The sequence below is a fragment of the Akebia trifoliata genome, chromosome 5 (genome assembly GCF_017979445.1).
Source record: "Akebia trifoliata isolate Shusen 1 chromosome 5, ASM1797944v1, whole genome shotgun sequence".
Classification (NCBI taxonomy): domain Eukaryota; kingdom Viridiplantae; phylum Streptophyta; class Magnoliopsida; order Ranunculales; family Lardizabalaceae; genus Akebia; species Akebia trifoliata.
The window spans coordinates 24,867,131-24,892,881 of NC_141379.1; the positions used below are offsets into that span (position 1 = coordinate 24,867,131).

Sequence of the window (25,751 nt, forward strand, 5' to 3'; positions counted from 1 at the left end):
CTAACTTTATTTCATGAACTTTTGATACAGCGAGATGCCATATCATAAATCTTGCAAATGCCAATTTAAAACTAGGGACGTCAAACTTTTAAGCCTACCTATCCCTAATTACATCATTCATCCACTTGCATTACATAATTATTAGCACCCTTGAGTCTACAAAAAATGGGTGTTTAGTTATTTTTAATTGTGGAGTTTTAATTTTTGGGTGTTTCTACTTTTCTTCCTCGTTTCCCTCTCAAGATATTTATTTCATTTTGTTTTTTTACTTTTTTAAAGTCACTAGAGTTTGCCTGTGCCTATGGCACTGTCATCCTCTTTAGGGTTGAGGGGGGTAAAAGATAAAAGACAATAAAGGAGTAGAGCAGTAAAAGACAATAAAGTTATATGGGTATTATTGGAAAGGAGTAGAAGACAAGTGACATTAAAGTTGAAGGGTATTCCAAGAAGGGAAGAGAGAAAATTGAATAAAATTTTAAATTTTTATCGAGATGTGTGCGAATTGGATCTGTGTTTTATTATATTAGATTATATAGATTTAGTACCCTATTTATGTTCAAGTAATAAAAATAGAAATTTTCTTACCGTAGAGTACTTATTTGGCAAGAAAGTGCAATGCATCGTTAAGGTAGTGTTATTGTTTTAAAAATAAAATTATAAATCTCTTAATTATATTTATTTACATTTTTTACTATGAGCAAAATGAGACAAATGGATGTAAGGTATGGATGTTGGAGCTAATACCAAAAGCTTAATAGTGTAAAAAATGAGGTGAGAACTAATACCAACTTAGTTGTGCCATAAAGATCAATATCAGGAGCTTAGTTATGTAAAAATGAACATAAGAACTAATACCAGAAGCTTCGTTACTTAAATAATAGATGTAGGAACCAATACTAGAAGCGATGATACATTAAAAATCCATGTATACAATTACCAACAACTTTGTTACATAGGAATCAATGCCACAAGCATTCTTATTTAAAAAATGTAAGCAGAGACCACTACCAGTAGGTTCATTAGGCATAAAAATTTCTAGAAGTAGAGACCAATACCAACCGATTTATTATGTAAAAATAGAACTTCAATACTTAATAATAGAGCTTCGTGAATGGAACTTACCTTCGAATTTAATGGGGTAAAAATGACGGAGAGAGAAAGATGGTGTAAATATAAGTTTCATTGTGAAACTTTATGTAAAACAGACCATATCATCATCACTACTCATTAGGTTGGTAACGACTCCCTATAGAAGACAAACCTATGATGGTTGAGGGGCATTTCAATCTTGGAAAATGCTGGAATCACACAAACCGAAACACAAAGGTGATAAAAATGATGTGGTGGCACGCACATAACCATAGATGCTTTTTACTCGTATCTCGTGGAAAAGCATCTATGGTAATATGCACGACACCACGTGTATTTGTCACTTTTGTGTCACCCCAGCACAGAATGCCAATTTAAAAGAGTTGAGGCCTGAACTTGTAACTTTCACCCAAAACACTAAAAACCCCGAAGTGTTTTTCTACCGACTATCAAGAGTACAATACATTGCAGAGCTCACGTGTCATGACTCATCATCCCATAGAGAAAAAATGAGTAGTAAACCTTTAACTCTGTGATCTGAAATCTGTATTCTACTTCTTATTCATAGAATATGTTTACATTAAAATTAAGAAGATACTCTTTTTTTTATCATCAAAAGTTTATCACATTCTCTCCTTTTATGCTCTTTCATTCCAAAACTACAGAACAAAAAGACCACTCAATTCCGATCGAGATTTTGGTACGAGATAAGTGTAAATCTGGAACACTTGGGCTTGATGAGGCATTGGGTTTGTTCAATCGTTTGGTCCTTCAAGTGCGACCCAATCATCCCTTCTCCATTTTTCCTTTTAATCAACTGCTTGTAGTCATCTCCAGGATGAAACATTATTCTACCGTCCTTTCTCTATTTAGAAGAACAATGGATTTTTCTTTAGCAGAAGAAGGAAATGGAAGAATCCAACCAGATTTATCCACGTTTAACACCTTGATTAATTGCTACGGAAATTTGGGTCGTGTTGATTTCGGTTTTTCTATTTTGGGGAAGATTCTGAAACTTGGGTTCAAACCAAATGCCGTAACTTCGAACATTCTGCTTAGGAGGCTGTTTAAGGACGATAAAGTAACGCAGGCGATGGAGTTGTTTAATAAAATGGTGGTGAATGGGTATTCACCCAATGAAGTCACTTATGGTACAGTTGTTGATGGGCTTTGCAAGAGTGGGGACGTTGATGGGGCTCTTAGTTTGATAAGGGTGATGGAGGAGTACAACAAAGGAGGAAGCTTTGGGAAGCCTAATACAGTAATGTATAATTGTATTATTGACAGACTTTGCAAGGATAGTCCGATAAATGAGGAACTGCACCTCTTTCGAGAAATGATTGTGCCACCCAACATTTTCACTTATAACTCTTTAATTCATGGTTAATGCAATTTGGGCCTGTTTAAAGAAGCTGGAAGCTTGTTCTACGACATGGTGAACCATGGAATCTCACCTGATGTAATAAACTTTAACATTTTGGTTGAAGGTCTTTGTAAGGATGGGAGGACTAAGGAAGCACATGATGTATTTGAAGTTATGTCTCAAAGTGGTGTTCAACCCGATGTTGTCACGTACAATTCTTTGATTCGTGCACTATATATTTCACGTCAATGGAAAGAAGCAACAAGGTTACTCAATGAAATGATAGACCGTAACATATCTCCAAATATATTATCATTTAACATACTAGCAAATGCTCTTTGCAAAGAAGGAATGGCCAAAGAAGCACATCAACTATTGGAATTGATGATTCAAAGAGGTGAAGAGCCTGACACAGTCATGTATAATACATTGATAGATGGATACTGTTTGCAAGGCCAAATGAAAGAGGCAGTAAAGGTTTTTGATGCAACGGTCATTAGTGGTCATGGACCTGATGTTTATGGCTATTCCATTTTGATCAATGGCTATTGCAAGGCTAGGAGATTGGATGAGGCCATGCAACTTTGTGAAGATATGCGTCATAGAGGTTTGACTCCCAACACAATTACGTACAACACACTTATAGGTGGGTTATGCAAGGTGGGAAGAGTTGTGGATGCTCAAAAGATTTTCAATGAGATGCGAACTCATGGCCAAGTTCCAGATATCTTCACGTACAGCATATTGTTGGATGGTTTATACACAAACAATTACTCTTCTGAGGCAATGAAATTGTTTCATATAATGGAAAGTACCGGACTGAAAGCAAACATTGTAATTTATGGCATCATCATTGACAATATGTGCAAAGTTGGGAATGTGAAGGAGGCAAAGGAATTGTTTTGCAACCTTTCTACCAAAGGTTTGCAACCCAATACTCAAACATATAACATAATGGTTAATGGCTTTCTTAAGGAAGGTATGCTAAGAGAAGCCGAAGATTTGTTATCGGAAATGGAAGAAAAGGGTTCTACTCCAAATGATGTCACATTCAATCTCATGATTCGAGGGCTCCTTCAAAATAATGCTGTTCTTATGGCAATGCATTTTCTCAACAAAATGGTTGAGAGGGGTTTCTCATCAAATGCAGAGACCTCATCAATGGTGTTGAATTTGCTTGTGAAGGATGGAAAAGATCATGCACACATAGAGGTGCTTTGTAAGTTCTTGCTAGAAGGCTAAGGTATAGGTAACATACTCCATGTTTTGTTAGTAATTAGCCAATCATTTCAAGGAGCACTATAACTAGTGGCATGCTTTAATTTATTATTATTATTATTTTGGAAATTTCTTATCATGATTATCATTGTGATTTCCTTGGCCTAGGGTTATTATTTGCTGGAAATTTAGGAATTGAGCTAAAATAGAGCTTATCAGGGTGCAAGAAAAAACTATGCAAAAAAAAAAAAAAAAAAAAAAAAAAAAAAAAAAATCACACTAACAGATTTGAATTTAGGCTCAAACATGTTGTAGATTAGCAAAAAAAAAAAAAAAAAGCTTTATAGCTCTGAATTTTAGGATAAAAAAATTGTTTGAACTTGATGATTTGAAGCAAACTGATAGTTTGAGTCATAGAGCCCTAGGTCATCAAATTCTTGGAGGTACTGCTAGAAATATGGATTTCACTAAGATTGGAGAAGGACCGGTGGATACGGTCCAAGCCATGAATTCTTTTCTATTCGTTATTTTTTATTTTTATTACCAAATCAAATGACCGGACCAGATAAGATAGTTAAAGTTAAGTTAAAAGGATGAATCTGCTCTTAGGAATCAGTAAATCCCGTAAATGATTGTTCTGATGGCTTATGATTACAGTTATAGTTAAAGTTTATTAACATTCAAAGAGCACAGTAGCATATACAGCCAAAACAAATAGTATTCAATATTTTTATAAAATAAAATGATTACAAAAACATATAATGCTTCGGGTTGTCTGCTACTTGTGTACTTGAACAAGTCACTTTGTAAATCTCCTAATCAATGACTTTCCAAACAAGGATTATTAAAAAACCTAAATTCTAGAACTTGTTGGCTACTCAATTAAAATATGAGCTTTGCAAAACAAGAATACTAAATAAACTCCTAACTAACATCGAAGTGTGGTTTTCTGTGTAGGTCTCACAGCAAATGCAAGTTTCACTCTCCTATGCTGATGCTATCATTGGGACAGCATGTGCAATTTCAAGTTGAAGACGAGGTAGCTCATTTTACATTACTCTATTGGAGAAGACTGAGGTCAAGGGAGTCATGTTGTGGTTTTGGTGTATATTGAATTTACATATGTTTTTAAATTGATGACATTTTCACTTGACTTGAGTCTTAAATAACCTTTTCCTCAACCCCTAAGTAAAAACCTTGATTTTGTTTTCTCTCAAAATCAGTGATCTTCAAGCTCTTCAACTTTACCATTAACTATATTTTATTCCCTCCCTACAAGAAAATCTTGGCTCCACCCCCAATAAGTCGTGATATTCTACAAAAATATCTAAAAATTTATTTATTTAATTTTTTGGTGGGCCCTCTGCCTGTTATTTAGTATTTGGCTAGCACCTCCCCCCTCCCTTTTAGTGTTGAATGAACAAACCAAATGGTTCTTTAGGCCTTTTTGGGTTGTGGTGGTGGACATTAGATTGCGCTTGAAGTAGGTTGGACTAGGATGTGCATGAAGTATTGAAAAAACTGATTTTCAGCCTTTTCTCTAGTATCACATTGAAAAACTCTATTTTATGAACTTTTGATACAGTGAAATGCCATATTATAGTTGCTGCAAATGCCCATTTAAATCCAGGAACATCAACTTTTGAACCTACTTATCTCTAATTACATCATTCATCGAGCTGCATTACATAATTGTCAGCACCCTTGAGTCTCCAAGAGATGGGTGGCTTACTTATTTTCAACCAAGGAGTTTTAATTTTGGATGTTTCTACTTTTCTTCCTTGTTTCCCTCTCTTGAGATGATGTGTGTAGTTTTGTTTAATCTGTCAGGTTTATCAATGGGCTATTGATTTTTCTGTTATTGGACTGGTGTATTTGTTTCTTTTTGATTTTTCTACTATTGATATTTTTTCAAAAAAAAAATCACTAGAGTTTGCCTGTGCCCACGGCACGGTCATCCTCTTTGTGGTCAAGGGGGTAAAAGAGGAAAGACAATAAAGTTGTAGCAGTATGATTGGAAACGGTGTAGAAGGGCAAAGGCAATAACATCGTAGGGGGTATTATTGAAAATTGGGTAGAAGGGAAGGAGGCAATAGTTGAAGGATATTCTTGGGAAGGGAGAAGAGACTAGTAAATAAGGTTGAAATTTTTCCTCGAGATATGTGCGGGATTGAGTCTGAAAATCCCTTTATCGGAGATAAACATTGAGGGAAGACAACCATTGTGTTTTATTATACAGATTATATCTGTTAAATAAGTCTGTTTATGAGGTTATGTCTTTTTTGGTCTTTTCACTTTACTTATATTATGTAATCTTTATATAGCCTAATTAGGGCTAATCAATAATTAATCTTTTCTCTTAATCTTCTTCTCTCTAAACTCGAACTTGGTATCAGAGCTTGGTATCAAAACTTCCCTCTCTACCTCTACGATCAATTTCATCGAACTATTCTCTCTACACCTCATGTTTTTTCAATTCATATCACCCCTACGGGGGTTATCTGTCAAAAAACACCCTAATCGCATCATGCGATAGAGAGTTAAGACCTATTAGAATCATGAGCTGAACCTCTCACCTTAATAGAATCCCTAAACTCAATTAAGTTGAGTACGAGGTTAGCCCCATACTACTTTTAATTCGAGCCTTCTCAAGTAACAAATTAGGTCACATGGGACTCTTATTACGAACTCGAACTAAGTCCCCAATCATACAACAATAAATTGAATTATAAATTAAATTATAAACTAAGTTACTTAATATTACTTCTTAATTTTAAAGTCAGAATATTTTATCAAACTTTCTAATGAAACAATAAAATAGTCTTATACATCTACATTGATGTATAAGCAAGTAATGAATCCAACACACCCTATATACAAGTTCTGTTTCTAGACTAATGGCTTTATGCACCAAATATAAAATCAATGTACATTAATCTTTGATGTGCATGTGATATACCAAAATTTTATCATTTAATATATATTCAACAAAAAGGTAAGTAAATACCTGGCAGTTGGGTACTCCCATCTTCCTTCTTCCTGTCTTGGTTAGTTGAAGGCAGCCTGAATTTGGGAGCCAGTAAAGCCATATTGGACATGGTAAACCTGGTTGCATCATTAAAAATCTGGGATCTCTCCGCCCCTAAACCATGTACGCTGAACATATGAGGTTTAATCCTTTGTTGCCGTAGTTCACGGTCTCAGCCCTAACCCTTTTGAGAAGATGGTTCTCCATAAACATCAGAAGTTGAGGAGTATCCCCCCCACAATTAACTCCTCTTTTCCCCCTAAGACTGCAACCAGAATAATCTCCCTATGTAACCCCAAAATCTTGCTAGCAGATGTTGCTGCGCCAATCCATGTTGCATTTCGAAGAAATCGAGATGCCGACGATCTTGAGAAACGATCATCAGATCCTTCAGTGTTATTTCGATCGGTGTTGGTTTCCTATAGAGATTTCAAAACTGAGTCGAATTGAAGTTCATTTAATTTATCAAAACAGGTGGTTGAGCAACTAGGGTTATAAAATTCGTGGAGAGAGAGAGAAGATGGATTAGGGTTAGGGTTTGGAGAGAGAAGTGTTGAGCGAAGGGATGCCTCTCCTCTCGCCTCCTGGTACCCACAGTCACAACCCTGTTTTTAATTTTTAATTTTTTTTTCCTCTTTCTTCTTTTGCTCTCCTTTTGATTAGGAAACGGTTGCGCCCTTGCCATTTAATAATCCATCGTGATCCATCCTATGCAAAGTCAATCCAAAAATCCTATGCGGAGAAGGTTTCATCTTCCCAGTAGTCCCCCGATCTACAAATCATTGAATCTCAAACTTGCCTGAGATTCATGAGTTATCGAACTTTCACTCACCCCCGATCTCCATGTGTATGTCATGTCCCTTATTCAGTTTCTCACGGACGGTGCCAATTGTGGAGGTCATTTTTGTGATTGACCTCAAAATTTAATGTTTAGTCAGATCATTCACCTATAAATTATAGAAATAATAGAAAAAATAAAGAAAAAAAAAATAACACAACGAAATTTTTACGTGGTTCGACAAACGTGCCTACTCCACGGGTTCGAGGAGCCATTTCAGTATAGATCTCTAGTTACATAGTCTCTTTTTCCTCTCCATATTTTCTCCTTCTCCCTTTTTTACAATGGCCTCCAACTTTTTAAATAGAAAAATCCTAATTAGAGTCTTAACCCTAATTAATTACAAGTTACCACATTGTCCCTTATCTGAAATATCAATTACATAAAAAGGAGATTAATCCTTTTAAATATGGAATATTCCTTGATAAGATAGAATTCTCTTTATATGATGTCACGTGTCTACCCCGAGATGCGCATTGATGATGTGAATGGACGATCCGAATAGAAGACGATTTAGTCTTTCACAATAGGCATAAGAGTAAATCACCTTAAATTAGTTATAACAAGATGGGGTTAAGGTGGTAATTCAACTCAAAAGGGGACCAAGAAGAACTTGGGGTCAAAGTTGAAGGAATTGGAGAATTACTAGAAAGTAAAGGTGGGGGAATAATTAGAAAGTTAATGAGAGGATAAAAAGGTAAAAAGGAGGGATTTTCTAGTGGAAAAAGTCACTTAAAAGAGGTTTAGAGTATAATTTCACTTAAACAAATTCGAGCACACATGGACTTGTAACTATCCAACAGATTTGGTCTTTGGGTGACCAAGGCACTGTGCACAAATGTACCAAGTCGTGGGTCACCCCCATATTAGGCAAAATTACCACTGGTCCATGGTTGAGGCAAGGACTAGGCCACAAATGGCCTAGTTCATAAGTGACTCATGGCCAAGCAAAAATCCATGCGTTAAAATGACCTTTGAGGCCTTGTGGCTTGCCAATTGATGAGCTTTAAAGCTTTTGAAGAAATAACCTTCAGCCAAATCCGTTTTGAAAAGATTTTTATTTCTTGCTGACTTGGTTTAGGAAAAAATGGGATGTCTACACGTTTAATACTATTTTAAAAAAATGGAAGTCATGGAGTATGCTAATATCCCCACGTTTAATATTATTTTAAAAAAATGGAAGTCATGGAGTATGCTAATATCCCCTTGAATAATTGGATATTAGCCTTCCCCCCCATAAAGAGACTATATAATGGTCGTAATTGATTCAAAATTTAATTAATGAAGTAGTTATTTTTTGGTGATTGACATTCAACTACTGCATTTTTGGCTTGTTGCAAATCAACGATCCTACACCTTGTTACCATCTTCATTTCTCTTGTAATTTTTACACATGGCATTTAGTACAACTTTCCCAATTGATGAGGTATCAATTTATCTGTTGACTACCAATCTGATTCTTCAAATCCATATTATGTCTACCACTAAGATAAAATTTAGTGCTATTTTAGTTTGCAGCCATTAATTGACGACAACTATGGCACTTGGAGTTGCACTACGAAGATGGATCTCAATAAGAGAAACAAAATAACAAAAAATTAAATACAATTCAAATCTCCCTATAACTTAGTTTGAGCCATGTAGTAGGCATGCACAACAATTGGTGTCCCAGCCAGCCAGTGAAGAATAACATAAACTATCAAGTTCACCAAAGAAGAAAAGAGAAAAGGGTTGTCTTCCATATCAAATAAGTACATCTATATAATACATGCGGAACCATTAATTACGAAGAAAGACAAAAATTTCAACCAAAACTTAACACACACATATATCTACCGTGCCTCTGTTTCAGACTTAGTTAGGCCATTTAGGGAACAACTTTCTGACGTATCTTTAAGTAAATCTGCCCCCACCACACTTCGGCCATTATAAAATGCTGGTTGTTTCGGAACAGGTGAAGGCATAGCTTCATTAGCAAACATTGAAACAACATCTAACATGGTGGGTCTATCAGTTGCACTCTCTTGTACACATAGAAGACCCACTTGAATGCATCTCAACATTTTATCTTTGGGACATGTAGTATCCATCATCAGATCCATTAGCTCAATACCTGCACCTTTTTCCCACAGCTCCCACGCCTGAAGAAATCAAGAAAGTTCAGTTTTACGTATTACATTAATCCAACTCGAACTTAGAAAATTAAAATTTTCAATAACTAAATGGATTTCATATTAGCAACTTACATATCCTATGAGATTGAGATTGCGTTCAGAAGTACTGAAGTGGGTATTATTCTTCTTTCCGCTAACAATCTCTAGCAATAACACTCCAAAGCTAAAGACATCTGACTTCTCTGAGAAAGTGCCCTCCATTGCATATTCAGGAGACATATAACCACTATATCAAACCATTAAACAACATTATTACTAATGGTAAGTAATGTGCAAAAGCTGGTGCAAGCTATCTGAAAATTTTGTATTATGCATTGAAAAATATCAGAAGTGTAGTGGTATTTTCATGGTTTGCTTACTATGTCCCAACAATTCTATTTGTATTTGCTTCGGATTCTCTCAATCCAAAAATCCTTGCCATGCCGAAATCTGAGATCTTTGGGTTCATCTCATCATCTAGTAAGATGTTACTAGCTTTCAAATCTCTATGAATCACCCTTAATCTAGAATACGTATGTAGATAGAGAAGCCCTTGCGCAATCCCTTCAATGATATTGATACGTTTCTTCCAATCTAGAAGCTCTCTTCCAACGGGATCTGCCAAAAACAAAAAAATTGTACATATAGATACTAAGTAATCTTTCTTGTGTATGTTTTATGAATGTCAAAATAAAGAAAACCAAACAAATTGGTGAGGAGAAGTGTTATTGCCACAGTTGTTCTTTATAATTTCTAGTACATTAAGAATTGAAAGATCTTAAGTCGTCTTAGAAAATAAAACCAATTCATTTTCATATAATGCATCAGCATATTTTACCATTTAACTCTATCATGATCACATCTTCAATCGACACATTCTTTGATGTGCTTGGTACTATATATAGATAAATTAGAAAGTAAAGAAAATCAGATTACTACATAATTTAGAGTGTCACGAACCAAAGAGGAAGGAGTCCAAGCTTTTGTTGGGCATGTATTCATAAATTAACATCCTTTCTCCTCCTTTAATGCAGCAACCCAAAAGCCTTACAAGATTCCTATGTTGGAGTTTGGCAATTAGTACAAGCTCATTTTTGAACTCCTTTAACCCTTGCCCTGAATTCCTTGAAAGTCTCTTCACTGCTATTTCATGTCCCTCGAGTAAGTTTCCCTGAAAATTATTAATATATGTAATAAAAATCATGTTAATGAGTTTGATTAAAGAAAGAGTAGATATTAGTAGTAAATTACAAATGAATTGAAGGTCATTAGTCCTATTAGTCAAAAAGAAGAAAGCCAAACAAGCCGTTTCACTACTGACGATACACCAGCCTTAAAGCAGAGCATTTTTTCTGAGGGTAACCTCCATGATTTCGCATCTAGTTCAGCAAACCAATCAACTTATCCATCAAAAAAGAGTTACCTTGTAAACAGGATCAAATCCACCCTCTCCGAGCTTATTTGTAGATGAGAAGTTATCTGTGGCAGCCACTATGCTATCAAACTTGAATAATATCAACTCATTAGTCTTCTTTCCATGTCTTTCGTGCAGATTTTCTTCACCAAATTTACCAGAAGGTAGAGCTCCTAATTCAAGTAATTCCTCCTCTTCATTTGCCTCTGTTTCTACAGTTGGGTACAATAATTAGGGAGAAAAAAAAATGATTTTTAGCTCAAATATATTTCTATAAATTCATTTACTCAACAATTGACTATGAGAGTTTACCTTTTAGTCTTTTCCACCTCAAGTAGCTTAAAGAAGCCAAAAGGGACATTACTATAGCAATTGCCAGTGCAATGATGAGCCATTTCCACCAGCTTTTCTCTGCATTGAAGAACAAAATCATTAACTTGTTTATTATCACAAATACACTATTATTCGTTTTATTTATTTTAAGTATTTTGTTGGTTTTTTTTTCCTAGGTAAGTAAGGGGTTCGTGGTTTGAAGGATTTGAACTAATGCCATGGGATCAACTCTCCTAAAGCTTTAGCCTTTACCAACTCAAATATGTATACTAGTACCACAATCAGGAGTGATTTGTGAGTAAATTTGCTCAAACCCAACAAACGTTTGATATGTGGCGCAAATAGGGAAAAATCTGCAGTTGAATATTTCTACTGATTATCTACTCGTATACATAGTTGGAAAAATCTGCATTTCTATGCAGATTTTTGTGATCAAGTAGGGATATTTGAGCTACGATTCAAGTGGGTCCCATTACTTTTTTGTAGTTGGACCACTTGGAAACTTATTCATCTCATTGAAGAGAATAGTTTCATGTTTTAAGTTGTCAAAAATTCATTATGGGTGAATGACAAATCAGCTCCAAAGAACCCCTATTAGCCATGGTTTGTTGTATGTGGTTTATAAGATTATTGAGTTTATAAGAGAAACTCTTTAGTCCCACATCGGATAGGAATAAGAAAATTGTCTAGTTCTTATATAGAACTTCTTATATCACTTAAGTGTATATGAGAGAGAGACTTGGATAAGCCCACGCACGCGCACAAGGGGCCCATGGGCTCAAGAAGGATTTAATCCATTGGTCCAAAATATCCTTAATGCGTATGAAAGAAAAAAAAAGTTATCTTTTTTCTCTTTAAATTTGGGTGCTTGATAGTCATTCATTTTCAAAATCTTAGATCAAGCTTAAAAAACTTTTTTTGGTTTTATTGTGAATATTAGTTTTTTCACGAAATCTAGAAGACCGTGGTGTTAGACTGTTAGTGTGACAATCCATGTGGGCCCAATGACTCTTTTAGCATTTAAAATCTTAAAAATAAAATTTGTGGGCTGAGGACGTGTGAGTAGGAGATCCTATTGCTTGTCATTTACAACACATATCAAACAGTTGTTGGGCAGTGAGCAAAAAAATGACTCGACAATCAGATTTCATGATACCATAATAGAGAAATGTTTTTTATACAATATTTCTAGAGATTTGTGCATACAAATTTTAAGGGCCATCCAATGGCATAGATCTTAGATAATATTTGTAGTTATTATAGTAGGGGGCGGATCATGGGATCTCCAACACACTACCGGTTCCACACCATTTTTTGGGATCATGGGATTTTGAGTACCCTAATCCTCCACAATGTTGGCCCATCTGTTTTGGAAGGAAAAAAAATCAGGCAATTAGTTGAAAATATCACAATTTCATAATATTTATGTGTAGAAATTTTTGGGCAGAAGGTTGGAGTGCACACCCCATTCATACCCAAATGACCCATAAATGGGTATGGGTAACTGCATTGGAGATGTTCGAAGGCTATACGACAATTGATTGCGATCCATTCTGATGATTTATGACGATGAATGATGAATGGAAAATAATATACACATATTTTAAAGATTTAACTAGAATTTTTATTTATTTATCATTCTCAATGATTCATGACAACAAATGATGAATTGAGAACACGATACTCAAAATTTTGAAAATTTAGTTGTAACATTTGATTTGGGTGTCCATTTCTCCATTATAAATATGCATTTTGGGTATTTCGGAGAGATTGATCTAGTGTGGAGCTCAAAAATTGAAAATTTTGAATTTTTAAGATCGACGTTTGTGGTATTGAGATTAAGAATCAAAGTTCCCACTTTGAATTTTAAGAAGAATATCATGTGGTCCTGTGGAGTTATTATCAGATAAATCCAACATTTTTTTTCCGATCAAGCTTCTTTCGCTAATCATCATTCATATGTTTAAATTTGGTTTATTACCTTCTCAGAGTTCATACAAGTCTTTACAGTACAAGTCCTATGTTTCGGCGTTACAAATTATTCATTTGATTTTATTTGAGGTAATCATACATCTTGTGTTTATCAGTCCATGATTTGCATATAAAATAACTGAATCCTTCTGTGTGCAAGTTAATGGATATTCATCATTTAGATTATAAAATGCAAAATAAAATTGAAAATAAAATAACGCAAACAAATCACAAAAGAAAATTATAATTTTTTTACTTAAAAACATGCTTCAAGGTCAAGAGATAAATCAAAGGATCTAATCCAATCAAGAAACTTTTACTATGTAAATAATAGCCTTAACATACGCCCTCTCTTAGATAAAACTAGAGGATACCAACATTAAGAGAAAAGAACTCTATGATTACAATGTAACTTCACCAAATAGTCGGATTCTTCTCTAAAATGAAAGACAACTTCTATTGCCATAGCACCCTAAGATATCTGCTAAAGTCTTCTTTGATATCATATGAATTGGGGTGCTCTTAGTAAAAGTTGGTGTGGCAATAGAATCTCAAATAAAAATGTATCCCAAAGATTACTTCTCTTTTTGCACCGCCAATTAACAACTTTAACCTATGGATTTAGTGCTCACAAGTTTGGTAACACACCAATAAAGTTGTAATAAAAATGACCTTAAAAAGGGATTGGTGTGGCCTCTTCATTTCACTCTCTCAAAAAAAAAAAACCCTTAATTCAAATGTTTCAAAAAGAGAAATCAAATGTTGAAAAATTGATTAGGTGAGTGTTAATTTCTCATCAACACCTGGTCCTCACCTTATCAGCTAAAGGGGATATCCAACAAGATATACCATTAAGGTTTTGAATGGAGGAGGGCTACCAAGTTTTCACTGAACTACCAAATTTAAAATTAAAATTCATGATGAAAAATAACTTTTTTTTCTTTTTTCTTTTTTTTTAAATTCTTAGAATTTTTTCTTCTATAATCCTCTGGCATCGGATCTTGTTTTTGGATGCCATAAGCTAAGCTCAAAGCCCTTGGGTAAGTAAGGCTAGTCTTACTCTAATGATATAGCTTTTAACATTTTTACCAAGTATCCTTATTTTCTTCAAACCAATGCCATGCCTCTTGACTTTGGTGTTTTCCTATAGGCTAATTGGAAAGAACCACAATGCCCTAATTGAAAATGACCCCAATGCCCTTATCACCATCACTCATCACTATCACAACCAGCATCAACACCGTCATCATTGTTAACATCATCTCATCACTCTTTTCATTATTATCATCACCACCTTCATTATCTTCTCATTGCCATTATCTTCATCACATCCAAGAGATTGAAGATGACTAGTTTTGGAAGACAAATCAATGATTTCGAAGTATTTTTTTATTTAGTTGATAAGTGAAGACAGAAGTCAAGGGGCATGTCAACACGTCAAAATAGATTAAACATATAGTTTATCTACATGTTAGCAACTTTATTACAGAGATTATTATCCAACCATCATTTGTAGAGATGAATCCAACATTGGCATAGAAGAAAAGTAAGATTAACAGTGAACCGACGTTAACACTTAGCCCCCACTGACAAAAAATCCTGGCTCCGCCCTTGGTGGAGGGTACCTGTTCTTAGCTGTTATCAGCATTTTACTATTGTTGGTTTTGGTCTACTTGCTTCTATAAGCTGATACTTTTTTCAATTATTAAAAAAAAATGTGTTTAAAGAGCCTCTCATAAAAAGTTGTACCCTTTGGTCTCAAGTTTGAATCCCACAACCCATAAAAAACCTTGGTGGCCATCCACCGTTTCAAGTAGTGGGGCATAGCCTGAGTGCGGGGCATAGGGACTAGTCTGGTGCGCGCAAACTGGCCCAGATACTCTTCATTATCAAAAAGAAAAAAAAAAGTTGTACACTTTAAAGTTAAGAAGTTCAAAATATTGCGAACAAGTCTATCATCTCATCTTCCTAAATTAATAACACTACTTGCCACATTGAGAATTTCTTCATTTGTCTCCTTCCCTTCCCTTCTACATACAACTCAATCGATATTCCAAAGGTAATAACTACTAACATAGAACAACCATCAACAAATCTTGAATGTTTTCATTTTTATTTTTTTTCTGTTTCTTCTCTACTCTTTCATTTCTTTTATTTTTTTATTTTTAAGTTCCAACTGATGAAGTTTGTTTACTCATTTTGCAAGCAGGATTGAGATTGGTTCTGGTACTGCTTCACAATTTTCCACCTTCATCTTTGAGTGAACACTAAGAGGTACACCACACCTTTCTTCTCTTCTTTTCTTTTACAAAATTTAGTGTTCATTTGTGTTCTACAAAGATGGCCACCATGGCACTCTTGTCTATCTTGGTTACGCCCGTCACAGAATTAGGCAAGTGTTTGGTTGTTCCTCTTAAGCGCCAAATTTCTTATCTTATAAATGTTGATAAGAACATTGAGAACCTCAGGAACCAAGCGAGTCGTCTGAGTACGAAGAGGCACGCAGGAAATTGGAAGAAATCAATCAAGTAGTGCTTAACTGGTTGCAAGAGGTTGACACTGCTAGGGTGAACTTGACAAGTTTAGACGAACAAGTGAGGGAAAACAAGAGTTGTTTCAAGGGATTGTGTCCAGATTGGACATCGCGTCGCAGGTTAAGCAAACAGGCAGTGCAGATGTTACTTGTTGTCAATGAACTCCAAGCAAAAGGAAATTTCAGTACGGTTTCTCACAATCCAGCTCCTCCAAGTGTCGTACCAGTGCGAACCCATCATGTAGATGGGTTGTCATCCAGGAATTTGGCTATGAATCAGGTCATGGAGGCATTAAATGATGAGCGCATCAGATCCATTGGGCTTTACGGGATGGGTGGTATAGGGAAGACGACCCTCGTACGCAAACCAAACAATGAACTCCAAGGAAGCCAACTCTTCAAGAAAGTTATAATGGTGACTGTGTCCAACTCTCCAGACTTCAAAAGGATTCAAGATGAAATTGGGGCCAGGCTAGGCTTGAAGCTTGGGGCTGACAGTGACCCACAAGCAAGAGCCGATAAACTGTTCAAGAGGTTGCAGGACGAGGGGTTGGTCCTTTTAATATTGGACGACGTGTGGAAGATATTGCAGATTGGTACTGATATTGGAATTCCTAGTGGAATAGAAAACCTAGGCTGCAAAGTCATCATCACAACACGAATACATGATGTTTGTCGTGAAATGGGAATTCAAATTGCAATCAAAGTGGAAGCCCTCTCTGAAGAAGAATCCTGGGTTCTATTCAAAGAAAAAGCAGGTAATGTAGTTACAAGGCCTGCTTTGACACCACTTGCACAAAAGATTGTAAGAAAATGCCAGGGCTCACCGCTGGCAATTGTTACACTAGGGTCATCTTTGAGAGATGTGGAAGAAGAATTTGAATGGAAGTATGCATTAAGGGCATTAGAAAATCCTGATTCAATTGAATTAGAAGGTATAATCCCAGAAGTGATCAGATCTCTGAGATACAGCTACGACCATTTGAAAGGGTCAGAAATCAAGTTCTGCTTCTTGTTCTTTTGCTTGTTCCCGGAGGACTACAATATTCCTTTGAATCAGATGAGAGATTACGGAATAGGAGAAGGATTTTTGAAGGTAGAGGGGAGTTTGGAGGATGCATCAGACAAATTGCTTCATTTTGTTAGAAGATTAAAGAATTGTGGTTTGTTATTAGATGGCGATGAAGACGATTCTGTGAAAATGCATGATGTGGTTCGAGATGTCGCCATATCAATTGCATCCGAAGATGAGAATGGGTTTCTGGTAAAAACAGGTGTAGGATCGAGAGAGTGGCCTGAGAAAGAGAAACTCAATAGATACAAACGCATTTCATTCATGGAGAATATGGAAATTAAGCTCCAAAGTCCATTGGAATGCCCACGACTCCGAACCCTACTACTAAATAAAAATTGGAATCTAGTAATAAATGAAGATAATTTCTTTGAAAGGATGAAAGCACTTTCTGTCTTGGATCTAAGTGGCACTTCTTTTAAGTCAATCAAGTCACTTGGAGACCTCACAAAACTCCGAACTCTGTACCTAGAAGAATGTCATGCATTGACTAGCATATCCGTACTTGGAGGATTGACGAACTTACAGATACTTCGTTTGTCTAAGTCAGATTTATGCACGTTGCCAAAAGAAATTGGTAATCTCACCAATTTAAGGTGCTTAGATTTGACGGATACGAATCGTGAATGTGTGACACCGAATGTTTTGTCAAGGCTGACTAAGTTGGAAGAATTGCTTATGTTAAATAGGTTTGGGCAATGGGACAACATGGAGGAGGGATGTTCAAATGAAGGTGAAGGTGGAGACAAAATGAAGAATGCTAGATTTGCAGAGGTAGCATCATTAGTGAATCTGGTCAAACTACAAATCCATGTAAAAAATAAGAGATGTGCGTCTACAGAAATACCTCCTGTTCATGGGAAAATCTAAAAGAATTTGTTGTAGTCCTGGGTCCCAAGGAACAACCCTATTTCACAGTCCTACTCACTTGTATGGATGATTTTCATAGCAGGGAGGCTCAATTAATTCACTGGAAAGCAGTCCAAATAGATGGGGTGAATCCAATTTCCCAGTGGGTTAAAATATTATGCAAGAAAGCTGAGGTGTTATTGTTGATGTCGTTCAGCTGCCATGTTTTATTCAACAATCTTGTTGAGTTGGATGCAGTAAGATTTCTTGGTGTTGGTGGATGTGATGAGATAGAGTATCTAATGAGCACTTGCGACATAGATGAGGGTCCACAACATTCATTATTTGGACGTTTGGAGGGATTAGAGATAAGAAAGATGTGCAACATGAAGAAAATTGTGAATGGGCTACCACCACCACCACCACCCTTGACTCAATTGAGGGATGATGAGGATGATGAGCAGCATGTGGTTGCCATTAAAAAGACTAAATGCTCCCAAACCTTTCAAAATTTGCAAATTTTGGTAATCCGACAATGCACTAGATTGAAGAACCTCTTCTCATTTCGCTTAGCTCGCTGTCTCCAGCAATTAAAAATGCTCTATGTATCAGACTGTGAGGAATTGGGGGAAGTAATTGCAATTGAAGATGATGAGGAAGAGGAAGCAGCAGCGGATCATCAGGGTGGTTTGCTACCTCGGTTAAGCCATCTTAAACTGTATAACTTAAAATGTCTAACAAGTATCTGCCAAGGAAGTTTCCTTCTCGATTGTCATTTAGAACACATTTCAGTGTACAGATGTCCAAATTTGAAGAGGCTTCCTTTCGGACCAAAATTAGAAGCTGAATCCTACCCAGTCGATGACTTCTCCAAATATACTAAATGGGGTGTACAATGGGCGTCGGGATCAGAAGATGGATTAGAATGCACAGATGATGAAGAAGATTGAAGTCTCCTCGAGTCATCATTAATGCACATAAATGGGTGAGACCTAAGATTCCTCAATTATTCTGTCCTCCTTTTGCTTTGTTTCTATATAATTAAACTGATTGACTAATTTCCGAGAGAATCTGATTCAGTTTCAGTTTTCATAAATTACAGCTTCACTTCACTTGGTAATTCATAACTTCTGTTCAGCATGAATTAAGATACTCACAGTCTCAGGCCCAACCCCACTGTTTACATATATATATATATATATATATGCTTAAAATTTAGATTTATTTAATTTACAACCATCCTCCATCTCAACTTCTAAATAATTTTTTAGATTACTCAGTTTACTTCATTATTAAAAATTATGAACAAAATGCAACAGGCCTTCAATTTAAGCAAATAATCGTAAGCTAAAGATTTGGTGTCGGCCAAACTAATCCTGATAATCCAATTAATTCATCCTCTTAGAACCTTCAACTTGAACGTTCATTCTAACAGGGATTACTAACAGTTATCTTTGTATATGACCAAACTTAAAAAATAGTTTGGTGTACAAATTAACATCTAATGTGTTTGGATGTCTGAGGTATCAATAGCTATCAATCAGGCTGTTTTTCTGTTGTGTAGGTTAATGGTGGAGAATTCTTGTCCATGCACAGAAGTAAGAACATGTTTGCCATTTGTTTTTGACTTCAATGGTTTGTGTCTGCAGGTCAGTTAGTTGATGCAGCAGGCTGTTCATTTGATGGCAGATAGTGGGCATTAGAGACTTTTTTCTTTTCCTTTTACAAATTTCAGGTCACTTACGCATCTGAGTGTTCATTCGATTGTAGATAGTCGGCGTTAAAGACCTTTCTTGTTTTAAGATGTAACTTGCAATTAATGGGTATTGCATGAGTTGGAAGGGGCTATTGAAATGGCTGAGCAAAAACTATCAACATCAGCTTTTGTTTTGTGTTTTAGCAGAGAATTGCTTGCCAATGTAAAGTTGAATCTCTATTGGCATCTTTCAGCAACATTTTGCACTTGGTGGATATGGAATTTGGCTTGCAACAAAATACAATGAAGTGTATGTAATCCTTGTAGACTGAAGTTGTGTTCATTTGATGTATATTTTACTTGAATAATCTTACAGATTGTAGAATTTTCTCCAGGAACAGATGATGATGGGCTTCCTACTAAACCATCTTTATGCAATTCTACCAGATGATAGCAATGTCCATTTACCAGTGAGAAGTGCTATGGTGTATGTCTAAGGATCCAAAAGGAGGAGAGATAATAAGTCATGCATTGGCATATAATATAGCTCTAGATTGAGTTGAATGATGTGAAATACCGTTCATCTTATGTACCTTACATGAAACTATGTTCTCTCAGTACTTATATAATTCATTCTTTGTCTCATATGAGAACAGAATTACATGTTTATTAACTGTGACTTGTTTTACAATAATAGTTAGGAAGAATAATTCAAAAAGCTCGATCTGCTTGAGGGACGTGTCTTGGGTCTGCATTAAAGGAATAAAAAGCCTACCTAAAACCTTGTATTGATCTGTATAACCTTATCATGTGTCATAAAAGATCAGCATATAGCCTGGTTTCATGGACCATTGTAAAGGGCAATGCTAAGAAATTTGAAGAGCATTTATGTTTGTGTAGGAGCTTGGGTTACTTGATCAGCAATGTAATCAACTACTAAGTGGATCAGTATGATCCTATCCAAATGAGACAATCTATTATTAAGAAGGTCAAACTTTACAAATATATCACAAATTTCGTACCTGTGTTGCTATTGGATTGGTGGTATACACCAAAGACATTAATCATTTGTTCTGTTCCAAGAAATCTCAGATAGAGCAATGGACCATAATAACAGGGCTATTTAATATCATCAGTCATTTGAAAGAAAAAAAATGCAAAAAATAGATCCTAGAGAAGTTGATATGAAAAAATCCAAGAAAGAGAGCATAGATTGAGGTAGTGAGAGCTCTGTAGTGGGAGCAGATACTAACACATTTGAATAAACAGAAGAATGACTTTAAACAATATTTAATGAAAGAAATATTCGTTCAGTCGTCCCAAAATTCTGGGATGAAGCTTTGATGATGGTCGAAATACAAGATAGATAACTGATGTAAGATTTTTTATGCTGACAGATACGAGAATGCGCTGGTTTATGGCCCTAACTTGAGTTTTTTGAGGGTATCTTGAAGTCGGGGGTGGGGGACCCATAGGCCCCCATGACAGCGGTTCGGGGGCCGTGTATATTCGAAGTTCAGAAACCCTAATCTTTGTATTGTAGTCTCGCAGTTTTCATAATTAAAGATTTATCACCGCCATCCGTGGACGTAGGCAATTTTGCGCCGAACCACGTAAATCTAGTTTGTTCTTTGTTTTCTCTTTTTGAATCTTTGTAGTTTATCAATCTTGCTCGGTCATTGGGAGTTTTTGAGCATCAAATTGGTGTCAAAGCGAGGATCAACTAAGGGATGACTACAGAATTCATGGAAGGTGTCAACACCAAGTTCGATGTGGAGAAATTCGATGAGAAGAACAACTTTGGGTTATGGCAAGTCCAAGTTCGTGATGTTTTGATTCAACAAGGTCTTCACAGAGCATTAAAGGGGGTGAATGGTAAGCTTGCATATATGACTGATGATGATTGGGAGGAGTATGATTTTCAAGCATGCAACACAATTCGGTTGTGTTTGGAAAAAGAGATCACATACAACATGATGCATGAAAAATCTACAACATTGATATGATCGAAGTTTGAAAGTCTATACATGACCAAATCTCTTACCAACCGATTGTACCTAAAGAAACAATTGTATACATTTCGTATGAAGGAAGGTACGCCTATGAATACTCCTATCCAATGTATTCAATATGATTATTTTTAAATTATTGAATATTGAAGTTAATTGGATGATGAGGACAAAGCCCTAATCCTTTTATCTTCACTTCCCAAATCGTATGAGCATTTGGTTACGACTTTGCTCCAAGGGAAGGATTTCATTATTTTGGATGATGTTAAAGCATCACTTCTTCCAAATGAATATAGAAATAAGGCTCCTGGTAACGAAAAATCAAGCGGAGGGACTATTTGTTCGGGGAAGGATAGATCAGAAGAAATTAAGGAAGAATACGTTCAGATCTAAGTCCAAAAATCATGAGGAGGTGGAGTGTTTCTACTATCTCAATAAAGGGCACTTTAAGAAAGATTGTCCTAAACTTAAGGGTAAGGAAGAGAAGAATAAGTTTATATCCTCTAACACAGCCGCTGTGACAAAGGCTGTTTAGATGATGACAGGAATGTTTTGTCACTAACTTCTCGCGGTGATCTCTCGTCAGAGGGGTGAATTTTGGACTCGGGATGCTCTTATCACATGTCCCAACAGGGACCGATTTGCATCATACATAGATGGTGGTACCATTTTGACGGGTAACAATTTGGCATGCAAGACAGTGGGGATAGGAACAATCAAGATCAAGATGCTTATGGGATTATGAGGACTTTGCTACAAGTAAGGCATGTACCTGATCTGAAGAAGAACCTTATTTCTTTGGGTGTTTTAGACTCAAATGGCTGCAAGATTGTGATAGAAAGTGGAATTCTAAAGGTTGTACGTGGTGCTCTAGTTGTGATTAAGGGTAGCAAGATGGAAAATTTGTACCTTTTATCTGGGAGCAAAGTAACAGGAAGGACAGCAGTGGCTACATCTAAGGATAAAGATTCTGCCTCTACGGAATATGAGTTTGGGGTATATGACTGAGAGAGGGATGACTGAATTGAGCAAGCGAGGTTTGCTTGGTGGTGCGAAGATAGGTTAGTTGGATTTCTTTGAGCATTGTGTGTTTGACAAACAAACTAGGGTGAGATTCCACAAAGGTATACACGAGACAAAGGGAACATTAGATTACATACACTCAGATCTATGTTGTCTGTCTAAGATTTACATCAATGGGAGGATCCAGATATTTTGTTGCCTTTATCGATGACTTGTCATGCAAGGTATGGATGTATATCTTCTAGAGTAAGGATAAAGTGTTTGAAATATTCAAGAAGTGGAAAGCAATGGTTGAAAATCAGATTCACAAGGAAATCAAGCGGTTGAGAACCGATAATGGTGGAGAATATAAGGATGAGGCATTCTTGAAGTATTATGAGGATGAACCGAACCATTTTGGAAAGGGCACGATATATGCGATCCAATGCCGGGTTGTGTAAAGAGTTTTGGGCTGAGGTAGTTAATATAACGTGTTACCTTATTAATCAGATCACTACGATTCATCTAAATAATAGGACCTTATGGCCATGTGTTCTGCTTCAAGAAATCACATATAGAGCAAAGGACCATGATATCAGGCTTTCTTAATATACTCAGTCAATTGAAAGAGCAAAATGCAACAATGGATATGACTGAGATAGTGGGAGCACATATCAAAAAATTTGAACTAACAGAAGATATGACTTCAAACAATATTTAATAAAAGAACAATACTCGTTGAGCCAGCCCAAATTTTGGGATAAAGATTTGAGATGATCGAGACATGGAATATATCTGATGATACAATTAATGTAAGATTTTGATGCTGATAGAGAATAGGAGGCTCTAAAACAAACTATACAAGATTGACCATAATCATAGACTATGAACAAAGTAATTTGATGGAAATCAGCCATGATCATCAATCATTACCTTACAATTGGAAAGCTTATTAAAATAGAACAGAGATGAAGGTACCCATCAAAATCCCATAATTTTTAGATCTAATATTGCTGAAAGTCACAATTTATTAGTAAAACTATGTCAGTCAGAATATTATGTTTCTGATGGATAGAATTATTAAGGTTTTTTTTTTTGTAAAAGGAAAAGCACCCACATATAAAAATGGAGAACACAAAGTATATACGAATCACCAATAGAGAAGTCCTACATGAAAGAAACAGGAAAATCTTAGGGCATCTCCAGCCATGACTCAAATTTTTACTTAAATTTGAGTAAAAGCTTCATTTGATACAGAGTTTCCAATGGTAAACATCAGTTTTTACTCAAATCAGTTTTAAAAATTACTATTTTATCCTAAAAACATATTTCTTTCAATTTTCATCTAAATTTGTTTCTCCCATCCATCTTTCCTCTAGTATCCCTCCAAATCCATTTCTTTCTCAATTTTCTCTTTCATCTAAATTATTTCCTCTCAACTCTAAAATGTTTTCCTCCAAATCCAATATTTTACTGATTAAAAGATAGAACATTGCATTCATTAATTATACAACTATTATAGTGATAGATAAAATAATACAAGATGAAAATAAACATTAAATATTCAAAACCTATCATTTCTATTTCGAGTAATAATTTGTTGTTGAAGATATTCGTAGTATGATCTCTGCATAGGAGTTAAATTGGTCATATCCATCTTCATGATTTTACGATCCTCATTTCTTTAATCTCTCTCATTTATCATCACTAACATATGTAGTTGTGCCTCCTTATTCTCAATCTTACTGTGATGATCTACAACTTTTTTCTCGGTCCATATTTTTTATGAAAATATTCGAAAAAACATCAATAAGTTTAGTTTTGTTGGCTACAAAACCATCATACTTGCCATCATTGACTGCTTTCTTCAACCGTGCTTCTTTCTCAGCCTTATTACCAAAGGGTCGTTTTAATTTTGCTCTTGAAGACTGATGGTCTGGATTCAAATCAGAGTCGAGAGATACCAGAGTCTATGGTGTAGAGGGAGTTGAAGGGGAAGAAGCTTAAAATGTAGTTTTCTTGCATTGTGTTGTAATTTCCTCACATTTACAACTCCATCGTAATATTTACCAACATGTATCAAATGTAAAGTGTGTTTTTTTTTTTTATTATTGATAATATGGTACATGCATTTTGCCTCATCAATCTAAAAATAAAATTAACATCAAAAGTTCACAACTTTATCACAAATTTTAAGGTTGAAATAAATACCTTATATGCTTCTCCAATTCCACGTTATTGCCTCATTTGCACTTGATCATAAAAACTAAAAAATTTGTTCACTGCCTGTTGAATTAAAGACCAACGACGAGACAAAAAAATTCTTGATCTATTTTGTTTAACATTCGGTTGGGAAGAGAAATAAACATAGACACGATCCCAAAATACCGTCACAGTTTGACTATTACCTACAACTGGGTCTTAGGAGACCATCAACCAAGCTCTACAAAGCAATTCATCTTCTATCATATTGAAGGATTTTCCACGAACACGACTACTTTGAGAATTATCTTGATTCCATGAGATTCTTCCAAACTTGGAGAATCATCAAACATTAGATAATAACAATCCATTGCTAAAATATAAAATTAACAAAATAGAAAAATGAAAGGATAAAATTAAGTTTATAAAAAATATATAAAGTTTAAAACAATTAAAATTTTGGAGAATTGTATATGAGATGAGAAGTAGAGAAGAAGGGTGTAGGAGTGGAAGTGGAAGTGGTAATTTATTATTATTTTTTGACTGTTTGCACCAAAATCTAGCTGTTGGAGATTTGAGTTTCACTCAAACCCATATACAATTTGAGTTTACATTTGAGTAAAACTCAATTTGATGCGGGTTTGAGTAAATGGCTGGAGGGTGAAAAGTTGGCCTTTTACTCAAATTTTGAATTTGAGTACAGGTTTGGGTAAGGGCTTGAGATTGCCTTAGCAGAATCAACCCCAAGCTTCACCTAAGGCACCAAAGAAATCTTTGTTATAACTTTTATAATTTTAACATTTCCTATAACTTTTCTAATAGAGTAGTGATTTTCTGACTCCCTCCTCTGACACACTCCCACATACTCTCCCGACGTGGCATGTGATAGAACCATATATAGATTTTCTTTCCTCCGGATACACAACTATAGATCCCCATAAACATTTGCACTTTTGTATCTCGAGGAAGAAAATTTACGGT

At 35.6% G+C, this 25,751-nt stretch overlaps 2 protein-coding genes, 1 long non-coding RNA gene and 1 pseudogene across 11 annotated transcripts in view; 3 read left to right on the forward strand and 1 right to left on the reverse strand.

Annotated features, from left to right (window-relative positions):
* LOC147401745 (uncharacterized) overlaps positions 1 to 25,751 on the forward strand; it is a 37,340-nt gene that overhangs the window by 1,352 nt on the left and 10,237 nt on the right. The gene's annotated exons all lie outside the window — the stretch shown is intronic.
* LOC147401746 (uncharacterized) lies at positions 1,670 to 5,474 on the forward strand (annotated as a pseudogene). Its single transcript, XR_015178673.1, has 2 exons — positions 1,670 to 3,695; positions 4,628 to 5,474. The product of XR_015178673.1 is annotated as an uncharacterized LOC147401746 (transcript).
* On the reverse strand, positions 9,141 to 11,575 carry LOC147401747 (G-type lectin S-receptor-like serine/threonine-protein kinase CES101). Its single transcript, XM_086443146.1, has 6 exons — positions 11,416 to 11,575; positions 11,113 to 11,315; positions 10,650 to 10,860; positions 10,070 to 10,307; positions 9,783 to 9,936; positions 9,141 to 9,677 (listed from the first exon to the last, which is right to left on the reverse strand). Exons 1-6 carry the CDS (start codon positions 11,534 to 11,536, stop codon positions 9,369 to 9,371), a joined length of 1,236 nt encoding a protein of 411 aa, XP_086299272.1. The 5' UTR covers positions 11,537 to 11,575; the 3' UTR covers positions 9,141 to 9,368.
* On the forward strand, positions 15,311 to 20,149 carry LOC147401748 (disease resistance protein At4g27190-like). Of its 8 annotated transcripts, none has more exons than XM_086443142.1 (5): positions 15,311 to 15,466; positions 15,617 to 18,846; positions 19,426 to 19,596; positions 19,812 to 19,867; positions 19,953 to 20,149. In XM_086443142.1, the coding sequence occupies exon 2, from the start codon at positions 16,083 to 16,085 to the stop codon at positions 17,880 to 17,882; it is 1,800 nt and encodes a 599-aa protein (XP_086299268.1). In that variant the 5' UTR covers positions 15,311 to 15,466; positions 15,617 to 16,082; the 3' UTR covers positions 17,883 to 18,846; positions 19,426 to 19,596; positions 19,812 to 19,867; positions 19,953 to 20,149. The 8 variants fall into 8 exon arrangements, with proteins under 8 accessions (XP_086299268.1, XP_086299265.1, XP_086299266.1 ...); XM_086443139.1 differs by having other exon boundaries at positions 19,511 to 19,596; positions 19,765 to 19,867; XM_086443140.1 differs by having other exon boundaries at positions 19,511 to 19,596.

Bases quoted from the DNA above. Each gene is read 5' to 3' on its own strand.
- LOC147401747 (XM_086443146.1), bottom strand. From the start codon at position 11,536: ATGATTTTGTTCTTCAATGCAGAGAAAAGCTGGTGGAAATGGCTCATC. The intron at 9,937-10,069 runs GTAAGCAAACCA...GGTTTGATATAG, and splicing joins AATAGAATTGTTGGGACATA to TGGTTATATGTCTCCTGAAT. The intron at 9,678-9,782 runs GTAAGTTGCTAA...TGATTTCTTCAG, and splicing joins ATCTCAATCTCATAGGATAT to GCGTGGGAGCTGTGGGAAAA.
- LOC147401748 (XM_086443137.1), top strand. From the start codon at position 16,083: ATGTTACTTGTTGTCAATGAACTCCAAGCAAAAGGAAATTTCAGTACG.